Source organism: Brienomyrus brachyistius, chromosome 20 (assembly GCF_023856365.1).
Source record: "Brienomyrus brachyistius isolate T26 chromosome 20, BBRACH_0.4, whole genome shotgun sequence".
Lineage (NCBI taxonomy): Eukaryota > Metazoa > Chordata > Actinopteri > Osteoglossiformes > Mormyridae > Brienomyrus > Brienomyrus brachyistius.
This window is the reverse complement of record NC_064552.1, coordinates 8,343,494-8,356,756: the sequence shown is the minus strand read 5'-3', so window position 1 is coordinate 8,356,756 and position 13,263 is coordinate 8,343,494. Positions and strand designations below refer to the sequence as shown.

The following is a 13,263-nucleotide window of genomic DNA, read 5'->3' as shown; positions in this document are numbered from 1 at the left end:
TTTTGAAATTTAGGTGTTCCGTTAATCAGCGCCATATGGCCAAGCCGTACCATATGTGTAAATGACGAGGCTGCTAATAGTTTTATGTATTTTTTTTTATTTTTTATTTAGCTTCCTAAACACATTTGCCTGAAAATTTTGTATTGAGATTTTAAGCACTGGGCCACTTGTTTAAAAGTATGCATAATGTTCTTGTTTAGATTTACATACACAGGTTCTCAAAAATGAACTGTATCAAAATGTTCTGTGTGTTTTAATAACCTAAACTGGGGAATTTCTGTGTAATTGTGAGAAACATCTCTCAATGCAATTCTTTGATTTGAAAACCCACCCCCCCATTTATAGTAAGGGTGGTAACCGATGGATGGGTTAGGCAGGAGCGTCTCTTTCACAGGTTCTGCCTGTTGGGGTCACTCAAGTCCTAACATTAACCTTGGGTCTCATTTTTTATTTTATTTTTTTTTAATAGACTGACATGCCCAGATTATCTGTGTGGTTAAAAATAGTGGTTTTAAAATATTTTTATTTGCAGCTTTCTAATACCCTACATATATAACTTTAAAGTGTAAAATTTAAATGATATTGATATATGAAATACCAGTGTGGGAAGTCTCTGCATTGGACCACTGAGGCACTGACTCATCAGGGAAGAGCTTTGTTCAGGAGACCACTAGTGTGGACGTGAGAAACTAGGCCTCAGGCTGGACTGCCTTGGAGCAGTCTTGGAGCACGCTTTGGTCTCCTGCATCCGTGTGGGCAGACCTGGAACAGGGCCAGACGATGCCTATAACCAAAGAACTGGTATGTAATAACCTTCAAGAAAGTTAGTCTAGAATGTCAATACCACATTTCTCCATATATGACGTAGGGGCAGAGTTGTATCTGTTCCCAGAAGAGTGCTTGCTTTTTAAGAGACAAAGGATGCTATTTCATATGAATAAGAACACCGTAACTCAATTTTCAGTACTCCCCTTAGCCAAGGCTTTCAGTAAAGGGGCATAGAATTTACCTTGTAAAAGCTTTTGGTGTAATGGGGGTGCTGTCTCCACCCCAGTTTGCTGTATGAAGATTTCCTTGCTGAACCTGTCCCATCATACTCTCCCAGACACTTGACAGATCTAAAGGGCACCAGCTTAGTGCAGTTAGGAAATGTCTTGCTTCAAAAGGTTAGCTTGCAGTGTAGGCAGTGGACAGGAATAATATGCCCCACGCAGGCAACTCTTTCGACCTGAGATTAGTGATGTTTTATCGTATCTGTGTGTGCAGGGAAAATTGTGGTTAAACACTTGTTCCAGCCTTTTTGTAGGTACAGTATACTTATACTGACAAAGGCATAGTCTCATAGGTCCACAAACTTTAAAACCATGACAATGAAATACCTGTGCTGATTATGATAATGTTTCTCAATACTTGACAGTCTACATTTTTGCTCCCTCTCAGGTCACAGCACATCTGTAACAGGTATTAGGTGCTCTTCATTGTGTTCTTGATGTTCAGGGGTGCTGGGAAGGAGCAAAAATGTGGACTGCCTGTTGCCCCACTCCAGCATCAGGGCTGTCTTCACTTGGCCTTACTTGTAATACCCTTTGATGTCCACTAGGCACATCCTCGTCTAGATGATTAGTATTTTCAGGGAGACAAACCATTTGATGTGCATTCGTTAGAGGGAAGAATAATCAAGTTCCGGAGGCAATTAGTGCTTGCATCTGAAAGTATCACCTTGGGATTGGAGATGGAGGGTCTGGATGGAATAAGGTTGGAATAAGGAAATCGGCACTGGGTGGAAGAACCAAGGTAGCGAGGCTGTGTGGAGGTTTCCATGCCTAGTGCCATTAATAGGAGTAAGGAGAAACATCTCAAACCCCCTTTAGCCGTAGAGGGTACATCACGCATGTCTCTCTCTTGTGCTCTCCACCCCTATAATCACTGTGCAGGCAGCAGTGCAGTCACCAACCTCGAGGCAATTGAATGAATCTGTTAGTATAAAGTGCAGACAAGAAAGGACCTGGTGAATTGGGTGTCATACCTATACAATCAATTAAAACATTCGTATGCATCCCGGTATCAGTGTTTCGTCTGTCTGTGTGTGTGTGTGTGTGTGTGTGTGTGTGTGTGTGTGTGTGTGTGTGGCATGTCTGTTGGTCACATGCAATCTGATGTTGTGGTTTAGGCCTGCATCTCCAAATTCCCATGAGTCACTTGCATCTTCTGGTGGAGCAGGTTAATTGCTCTGAACACTGTTGATGGTTGTGATGTGCATTGAAATTAAAGGTGAGAAAAAGCTTATATACTTTAATTGCAACATTTTACACATTTTGGAAAAAGACTATTTTCTGTATGCTGGTTATTTTTATCAAATATAAACTGTAATAAATGTGTGTAGTTTTTTTTAACATAATCTCCATGTTTGCTGTGCTTTTCAAATGATTGACAATCGAGAACCTCCGTTTGCCTAAAGCATATATACACAATACACGTTCAATGGTTCATATCATGTACTTTTAAAACATGAACAAGCTGCCAGTTTTAAACCACCCCCCCCCCTTTCTATATTAAGCATACATATATACAGAAATGCCCTGTGAAACTGGATACTGAAGTTCTAGGCTTTAGGGTTGCCTACAATAGAAGAGCTATTGGGACAATTCTCTTATAAGGGAGCACCTTATAATGGTGACTTATGAAATGCACTTTATACTTTTTTCTGCCATTGTTATTTTATAGACGTATAGATAGAGCTGTAAGATTTCGAGCACCACGTAAGTGCACTCTGGTGTTCACCCCGTTTTCCTGAAATTAGAATTAGCTACTTAAAATCGCACCTTTTCATATGGCACAACAGGATTCATTGATAGCCGTTACGGTGGTATTCATTAACTGGAAGATGGCATCTGCTAATGTAACGTTTAAGCTGCGGAATATACTGAACGTATAAACATGTAGTCAATTTATTATTTTTTCCTCCTGTAGGCTGATGCTCCGCTCCCCTATGGAGCTTCACCCCACTGTCCAAACCGTACTGCCTTCTGTTCTACTGCACACAGCAGCTTTTGGGTGTCTGTCTGCTGTAATATACACAGAACCTTGACCTGTCAATAGAAGCCTGGCCGCTTCGCTCGCGCCTCATTCGCAGATGGGTGTAATCAAGTGAATCTTGGATTGCAAACACGGCCACGGTGACGACGAATCGCTGCTGGCCTTTCATCATTTTCGTTTGGCTTATGTAGGCGAATTGGCACACCGGGCATTAGGCGGTCTTGGATAGCTATGGGTGCGAAGGTGAATTATTAGCAATGGGAACAAGGAATAGCGAAGTCATTTCAGCCAGTCTAAGTCATAGACGTTGACTGTGACGTTTGAGGATTATACTAAGTGGAACTTAATTGGGGATGGGTGGTATTAAGGGTAATACTGAACAAGCATGATGAGCCAGTGCTCAGATAATTATTCAGCTGATTTAATAACCATCAAGTTAATTACATTAACCTGTAATCTATTACCTCAGCCTGTTTTACCACGATGTCTGAATAATAGACTAGCAATGATTTCTCAAAAGTTTTAAGGTGTTTTAAAACTTTAAAATTGCTTAGGTAATGTAAAGTGCAGTATAACCTCTTAATGCTTACTTACTACAGCCTGCCGTCCCCTTACTTCTGGTTTTACATACAGACCCACTGTAGTTTTGCCCCAGACTCACCCTGGAATATCTTGGTCTTGGTCACTACTGTACAGGCAATTTGTGCCCCCCCCCCCCCCAGTAAGAATGACACAGCAGGGTAACTTTGACATCCAGTAACTACACTACGGTCTTTACGATAAGTAGACCCAGTAAAACAAACCTTGAAGAAAATTATGAGAGGAGGAAGGAAATGAAAACAAACCAGAACATCGTATGTTCCAGTCCTAATCGCTGCCGGAACCAAAGCAAACTACCTGCCACTAAAACCTGCTGCTGAATTTCTAATACCTTATGCTTAGATAGAAACCCCCTTCTAATGCTTCATGCATCTTTGAGTCTTGGCAACTTTCCCGATATAGAAAAAAATACATATATACTATATGTGTGTGTATTTTGAAGAAACATATTACAAATATAGAGCTCTGGAAAAAACTATATTTAAAAAAACAAAAAATCTGCGTTTTAAATCGTGGTTCCTGCTGCAGGCTGCTTCCAGGTTCAAAATATCTAAGACTGCAGTACACAAAAACAAGGTGAAACAGGAGCCAATGGGAACGGCCAGAAACCAGCGAGTTAAAAGGCAGAAGCGATTTTCTAATGCCAGAGATGGCCGTTAACTTATCCGACAGTTTCTCGTGAATCGGAGGACAACATCAAGTTTCCCGTTCCTTATGAAGGTCACATTACGTGGGGGTGTGAAGTGCACTGCTAGGAGAGTTTGTATCAGGCTCACAGAAGCAGGACTGAAGTCCCATAATGCAAGAAGAAGCCCTTCATGAATGAGAAACAGAAACACCAGGCTGCAGTTTGCAAAAAAAATAAAAAATATTCACAGACATTCACCTTTAAATTGAGAAATGAGTGAAACAAACACTTGTGCTATGGTCTCAACTTTTTTTTCCGGGGGCGGGGGGGGATGTGTGTATGTGTGTGTATGTACATATATGTATGAAGATGGTGGCCCGGGAGGTAATGCTATCGTTCGGCAACCGGCTTGTTTCAGGTTCAAGTCCTGGTTCCTCCTGACCCCATCAAAGTGTCCTAGAGGAAAGACACTGAACCCCAAATTGCTCCCGGTGAGCAGGTTGGCGCCTTGCATGGCAGCCACTGGTGTATGAATGTGTGTGTGAATGTGAGACATATAAAAATGTAAAGTGCTTTGAGTACTCATAAGAGTAGAAAAGTGCTATATAAATGCAATCCATTATATATATACACATATACACACACACACATATATATATACATATATGTATGTATATAGAATAGAATAGAATAGAATAAACCTTTATTATCCCACGAATGAGAAATTTAGGTGTTAATTTAGGTGTTAGGTGTATATATATATATATGTATGTGTGTGTGTATATGTATATATATATATATATATATATATATATGTGTGTGTGTGTATATATATGTATAAACATACACACTACATACCACGGTGTTCATATTTATACACATAGAGAGACTGACTGACAGGTCACGCAGTGTCACAGCATGCGGTATCCATGTCAAAGTATAAAGTGACACCTGTTAGCTTGTAGCTTTAGTCTTCTCACAGATGACCTTATGAGTCAATGGGCGGTGAACGCTACAACATCAGATGTTCCACGGTTTTTCCCATGGTTTTCCCATGGTTCCCACTACCCCCAGCCTCTAACCTCTAGTGTGACTCAAACACACACCTCATTTCCCTGAAGTGCCCCCCCCGCGTGTGGAGGGTACCGGGTTTCCTTGCCAAAAATAACTGTGTTTTGACTGAAATCTAAAAAGGCTGCTGTTCTTTGATGCACATCGTTCAGTGTTTATCATCTCATTTTCTGTCTCATGTTCTACATGGTTTTGCCTCAGGTTGTTTGACCTGTTTGTGTTCTTTGATGGGCTGTAGCCTGATGTCCTGTCCTGTCTTGGCAGCTCCCCAGTTCCCCCGGGGGGGGGGGGGAACAGGCTTCCATTTGGACGTGGTTTACCACTGTGACAGCTGACAATGTTTTCATGTATAAGCTATGAAAGTCTAGTTAGAAAGAAATGTCACTATCATGCTTGTATTGATCTGTTTTTATTTTCCCCATGATCCTGTATTGGATAAATGGTTATGGAAGAAAAGAATGTATTTCAAAGCCACCCCTTCTACCTTAACTCCAGGCAGGAAAAGTAACCAAGTCCGTAACTCAAAATTGGTAAGGAAAAATCTTCTTTATTAGTGAGGTGATGTAAACAAATGTGACAAAGTGTTCCACAACCAGCAGGTGGTTGCACATCCATAATTTATACTTTTCAATCCACCCCCGCCCCCCGCAACAACAAGATCATCTTCTTCAACATGATGGGGCACGCTATATGGTAACCATTCTTGGATTTCCTCCCTTCTCACGGCCTCCAGTCTTGCTTATTACTGACCTTAAGCACGTCATGTTATTAACTGAAGCTGTTACAAACAGGATAACAGGATTCTCCCTCCCGGCTCCTCACGCACTGTTCACCGTTATGATGATCTTCCCTCATAAACCCCAGCTTTCCCTCACTCAGCTACCAGATGCCCCCCTCTTCTCAATTATGACAATCCCTCAACTAGTGGTAGGTCAGCATCCTCCGCAGCATGTTCCCCCTAGCATGCTTCCTCTCACGAGTCCTCAAGATCAACAACACTCTCTGGCCCAAAGCCCCAAAATGAAAGGACATCTTCTTGCCTAAGGCCTAAGACAGAGCAAGAATCCCATAATGCAACAAAACATCGACCCCCGTAATTCCCCCTACCCAATTACCATGTAATGTTTCTTCCACATTTCCCACATCCATCCCCAAACTGCCTCCCTTCCCCCTCTGGGCAATCGCGTCCATCCAAGAGAAGGGAGATCGCTGGTCCTCCGTCACACCATTGATCTCATCGATGGTTATCTGGAGATCAGGGGGCTTCATGCACTCTGGGACGAGGGGTTCTTCCACCGGGAGTGAGAGTGGACGAGGGGAATCGCCTGCCAGCATGACTTTCCCGGCTTGTTAGGCTATAATGACTGAGCAACGCTTAAGAAAAAGCAGGATTCCGAAATCTGCAGAAACAATAATAAACCAAGAACCGAAGATGTAAACACACGGGATAGTCCCGGAATTACTGAAGCATACTAACTGTCTCAGCTATACTCTAACAGACTGTGCTCCCTAAGAATTTCAGACATCTCCTTATGGAGCACATCCTCCAGATCCTATATTTCTTGAGATGAGTCAGGAATGCAGGTACGACATGCCTTCCTTACTACAGTGCAAGCGCCCCCTTTCCTAGCCAATAGGAGGTCTAGTGCCATGTGATTTTGCAGAGCCAACTGTTTCACTGCAGACCGTTCACCTTCAACAGTCTTCATGGTAACAACGGTCTGGTTGGCCACTTTATCCATGGCCGTCTGTAAGGTCGTGACCTCAGCCGGCAAATCGGAAACCTCCAAGGCAGTGATGAAGACATCAACCCATTGCTCAATCCTACTGATAGTCTGCCTATCTCTGAGGTGAGCTCTCACCATCAAGGACATCAGTTTTGGGTACCGTTCACATAGGAGGCACAAGGTGGGCCAAATAGCAATACTGATCCCCTTCCACGCCATACACCTAGAACTTTATATCCTCTTGCCCTTCCCTGATCGCCACAGGCAAACGCTGAGCAGGAAGGAAGCCACGCAGGGGCACAAGGCTGGAAATATTAACATTAGCCACACAATGAGGAGGCCTAGGAGAAAGGTGTGGGAGAGTCATTCAGATTGAACGCCCTGAAAAATCCTTATCGGGAGGAACGACAGCTAGGTCTACCTCAGGTCGAATTTTATCCCCCAGTGAGGTGACTGTGAATTGTGCAACTGTCAGGGCTCCAGTAGGAGCAAGATCAGGGGAGTACTGCTCCATTTGGACAGGGAGGAAAAAAGGAATCTCAGAACCATACCTCTGTTTAAGTTCAATCGGCTCCTTCTCGTTCCTCAACAGAGAATCAACTTTAGCTCTTACCGCGCTACAATTCGGAGGTAGCGAAGACGCCACCCTTGATGCCCCAACCTTAAGGGTCAAGAAACCGGCCAGCTGCGCAAGAGGGCTGGCACAGGACTCTCCAAATGCAGCGAGGTCATGATAAGTAAATGGAATGCCGTAGAAGGGGCATGCGGCTGAAGTATGTGGCATATAAAGACAAACCCATCAATCAGAAACATTCAGTTCGGTGATTACCGCTCTGGCCAGGAGTTCCATGGCATTTGCATCACCGGGTCCGACCTCCCTCTTCCCATGGGTATTAAGTGATGTGAACTGGCCGTCAGGGGAATACTGTGACACAAACTGGCATCTCCCCATTAATATACTGCCTCTCGGTATTACGTAACAAAGAAAATAAAATAAAAAAAACACTCACGAGAGACTTCATAACGTGGTGGAGTACCCTCCAACTCGGTCATGGACCGAAACGTTGACCCCATAATTTCTGCTACCCCATTACCATGTAATCTTTCTACCACAGTGTGTATCTATTGCATACTCACAGATACATGCATATGAAGAGAGAATATACATGGTTGTGTATTGACTTTACATTTTGTGACTTTATTTTGTATTGCTAAAGGGGAACAAACCAAGACATTCGGTTATAGAATGATTTTTGTCCCTGATAGCAAAAAGTTATATTCCTTTCTCATGTATGCATAACACTTAATTTCTAAATCATTGTACCATTTGCAACGAAAAAGCAGCAATGTAACAGCAACAATAATTAGTATTTCAGTTATTCCTGAAGCTATACAGATAACAGCCACTAGGAGGAGCACCTGTCTACCTTCATTGCAACCTGTGCGCATTGACCGTGGTAGAAGCTGCACCAGAAGCCATATCTTTTGTTTTCTTTCAACAGTTTTCGACTGAAGGAAATTAAGTCAACACATTAACGCACCAACATACTAGTGTGGCACTAGTATGTTTGTAACGTGCCGTTATACATATCTGGTGTAATGATTACGAACGCATTGGCATTTCGCATTTAGTATAAGTTGGGTGGAGAGAATGAATGTTATAAATGTTATTCCTCTTAAGAGAACCACATTAATAGATAATTCATATGCAGTGGTATCGTGTTACAGAATCGGATTAATATCGTCTAGACTGCGACTTATTGGCTGTCTAGGTAATTACACGAACTAATATATGTGTGTGTAATATATATATATATATATATATATATATATAAACACACAAACACACACACAATCTTGTTTCACAAACTAGTTGATTGACTACGCCACATTTTTTGTTTCATGTGTATTTAAGAGAACTCATTTAATGATGCGCCAATTTAATGACCATTCCTCTAAATATTGTATGTAGGTTGCGCAGTGCTGTCGTGGCGTCTCCACTCTGCGCATTTCAAGGCTAAAAGCCGTCAGCAGTGTTCAACAGGTTTCCGATGTCCGTTCCCATTGCCGCTTCCTTTGCAGGGTGGAGTGGCAACAGCGTGTTTTCCTTAAATGTTATATTTTCGCCCAGAAATTACTTACCAACATCCTCTGTATAACAGCCAGGAGGAAATCCCCCCCAGGTTTATCTTGACAATAATGGAAGGAACATTTCCTGTCTACAGAAAGGCAAATGTGTAATTTACACAAAACACTTATTACTTCAGGCCTTATATCGGTTATTGCTTATTTGTAGTTTCTGGAAACATTAAAAAATACTTTTTCATTTGATCGTTGACGTTGACTGAAAAGCCGGCGGATCCTTTCAATTGGAAATTCATGTCTATATAATAAAACTTTAGCTCTGGTTAATATCACCATGTAAAACTGATTAAATTGCTTATCAGTTGAAAAACTGTAAGGTAAATTCTACGGAAGCAAAGGGCGGACGGCTGGCCAGCGGCTCAGCAGAATAAACACCGTGTCCATCTTTATTATTTGCGCTTGGCTCCGCCTTCCTACCTGTAAATCTCCTCTTGCTATTTTTTGAGCAGATCTGACAGCCTGTATCAGTTGGCCATAGTGGGAAAGCCAGAAGGGAATGAATGAAGAGGAGGCGAGCGAGAAAAGAGAGCGATCAGCGTGTTTTCTTTTTCTTCCCCCCCCACCCTCCTAAATAAAAGCAGCACGCCGTTGTCTGATGTCGGCTCACTCGCGGATCACGGAAAACGCATGAAAAGCTTCACCCAGCTGAGGTCCATATAACCGTGCTGACCAAGGTGGAGTTTCTGGACGGGAAACTGAGCGGCGGTGTCGCGCGACGCTCCCAGTGCATCGGGAGACAGCCGCGCCGCAGAAGCCCGTGTCCCCAGCGCCGCCGACTCGTTACAGCGCCCATAAAGAAGCTCTACACCGCTGCAGGATGAATAGATCTTTGACATGGATTTGCACCTGAAGGTTTGCAAGATGCCCGATCTGACTTAAAATAATAATAATAATAATAAAAAGAATCCAGCTGGTGTGGTTGGGGGTGAGTTTTCATGCGTTTTGCGGAGACTGACACAGACTCCCTACAGGGACTTTGCATTCAAGATCGTCTGTGCGTCGCAGACTTTAGGATTATCGATTTGCGTTGAGATAAAACTGGTTAAAAAATTGGAAGGGGAAAGGATTTTTGAAGCAATATGGCTGATGAGTGGGTTAGGGGGCGCTGCCTGGAGCTCACCAACGATTCTAGGTGCTAGCGAGAACAGATGGCAACGCTTCCGAAGGAATCGGCAACAAGATAATGGGTAATAATATAAAACCGGACTCGTCCTCTTACGTCATTCCCTTCACGGCGGACGTGCCCTGTGACAACAATGGCCAGCGTATGTGGTGGGCTTTCCTTGCTTCCTCCATGGTCACTTTCTTTGGGGGACTCTTCATCATTCTCTTCTGGAGAACCCTCAGATTTCTGTGGACTGTGTGCTGCCATTGCAACATCAAAAGCCAGGTAAAATGTCACTTCTTCATCTCACCCCCTTACTTTTGGAAATAATCCATGAGAGTTGGAAATATGTGTCCATCGATGTTGGATCTGTGGGGCGAACCATGTTCAATTGTGAAAGAAAAACAACATGCCCATCTAAAATAGATTATGTAGATGAGTTAAAGCCAACAGCCACGGCACCACAGACATTGATAATCATTATACTTAAATGGTCCGATATAATGTGCATTACTAGCTTTGGTCATTGATGTTTGTGCGTTTGAATACGTTGTTATATTGACAATAATATATATATTTTTAGTAATTTTGTACTGTAGGTTTGGCCACCACATCACGGTTGTTTGTCGTGTTTTACATGAAAAACTGCGCATATTCGGATGAATTTGGGTTTAATTTGAGGTAAATCCCTCAACCTGTTGAAGATTATCTGTTACGCCCCCCCCCTCGCCCCACCCCCAGAAGATGTCCCCATGTTCTTTTCCCCCTCATGATGTGGCCTGTATCTTGACATTTTGTGCCGCCATTGGTCACTCTGTTTATATGTACAGATAGTAAAATATCTAACAACATTAGTGGCACCGTATTTTAGTAATAAGTTATTTATAACTGCAGTGATTTTTTAAATACACCTTTATATCCATATATCTACACGGGTCAATAATGCCACCGATCAATTCTAGTAACAAATTAAATTTTAATGGGATATTAATTTTGATTGTTTTCAAAATAATATGCATCACTATTTATTCTGACAAGCTCATAACATTTGCCAGTAGACTTGAATAGCAACTTGATCGCACTGTGTAGTTTTATTGTCAAGCGGAACCAGACACCCAGTCTGTAGAGGGAATTAGTTACAATGTCGGCATCAGACACTGTTTCCAGTTTTCACACAACCTTTTGACTATAAATATTGTTTCAACTCAGTTCGTGTTTCTGAAAAAATACTGCAAAAAGTGTAAAATGGAAGGTGAAATTTAACGATCGCTGTTACCGAACTTGACTGCAAATTGTTTTGTTTTCATTTGGATTATCTCTGCATTATTTAAAACACATATGATAAGTTTCCATTATCTTTTAATGGTCCCTGTTGTGCGACCTGTATGCTAATGAAGTCATTCCTGCTGAGAAGGACACGCCATGCAGTGGTGGCATTTCAGGGGAATTTGCTACAGACCAGTTGATTTGTTCCTAAAAGTTGATAAATAATGTTGTGATGTCATTGGGTGATGACATCATTACATACTGACGCAGAGGTGCGTCATTATGAAGAGTACTCGGTGACGTTGCCGTTGACGATCGATTTAGAAATTAGAAATATTTTAGATTTGTTTGTTGATCACATATTGTAACATATTTGTAAAAGTAAAATTTGTAAAAGTAATATAAGCACATTATTATGATCAGATATTTTTAAACACAACACATTAGTAAACTATTGCATACTACGCATTATTGAACAATTACTCTTTATTTTCTTATTAACTAGTAAACCTATACATTCTGCATAATTATAGTTTTAAGTAGTGTATATTGTATTGGTTAAGATGCTACCTAACTGATCAACAGTTATAGGTACAATCTAATAACAAAAAATATATATGCTATCTTATTGCAACTAGTAAGTTAACTCAAATATGATGTGTACACTAGTTGTGCTGCTTGGCTGGTTAGCTGCTCAATGGTTTTCTGACACAAAATTTAAACTGAAATCAAATCAGCTTTCAGAAGCACAAGCGTATTGAGTGAGAGAAAAATCTGAAAGAGGGCCAGGTAACTGCTGACGAGTTTGTTCCAGAAAACCATGTTAAACAATAAATAACTTCATGGTGCGGTTATGTGAGCTAGCTTGCTAACAAGCGATTAGCTAGTTAGCAGTATTTCATAATACCAAGCAGACAGAGTGTGTGACAGAGAATTTTTTATTTTTTTTGCCATTTAGATGGAAAATACGTGGATTTTAGTGATTGGGTGACTCATTAAAAGTTGCCAAAAGCTGCAAAATGAAAATTTAAAAGTAGCTAAATTTGTTGCTATGCTTTTTGAATAAAGGTTGCCAATGTATTCTGTAAAGATGCTAAGTCTAGCAACTGACTTGCTAAGTTGGAAACACTGAGGCCAGGACAGGATTGGTGTCTTTGTAGTTCCTGTGGCGTTCCAATTAGAAAGCGTGTTACAGATCTGCCTCTTATTTTCATATGATTGCTATGTATCACAACAATGATATAGCAATCAATCCAGCCTCTCTCAAATGTCATTGTCCATTTGGTTTAAGCAACAATGTGCTTTAAGGTTATAGGAATGGTGTATGTGCAGCACTCAAAGTGCTCTGATGAATCATTTATAGTATCCCTTTATATTTCATTGTGCTGTATAGAAAAAAGCTATAACTAAATATGAACTCCTTTCCAATAATGTATAGGTTTATTTATTGATGATTTATCGATTTTGCATTTAGATGATTGATATGTATATGTAACAATGCAGGGATTTGCTTGTTAGTCCCTATTGGTCCTTTGCCCTTCCAGTCTCCGGATGATTCTTCATTTGAGTTGAAGTTTCTCTGGCATTTCTGGTATGCATGTTTTTGCCAAAGCTTTGGAGCAGTTTCACATTTGTTGATATCTATTATATTTGCCCATAGATGTTGTAAGGAGTGTAAGTGTGGG

General features: G+C 41.4%; 1 protein-coding gene across 17 annotated transcripts in view; it reads left to right on the top strand.

The window, feature by feature from the left end:
• Nucleotides 1-9,645: 9,645 nt before the first annotated feature.
• Nucleotides 9,646-13,263, top strand: part of LOC125715317 (calcium-activated potassium channel subunit alpha-1-like) — a 163,921-nt gene continuing 160,303 nt past the window's right edge. For all 17 annotated transcript variants that reach the window (XM_048986652.1, XM_048986648.1, XM_048986650.1 and 14 more), the window contains exon 1: nucleotides 9,646-10,597. In XM_048986652.1, the coding sequence (XP_048842609.1) occupies nucleotides 10,391-10,597 (207 nt within the window). In that variant the 5' untranslated portion in view covers nucleotides 9,646-10,390. The remainder of the gene's footprint in view (nucleotides 10,598-13,263) is intronic.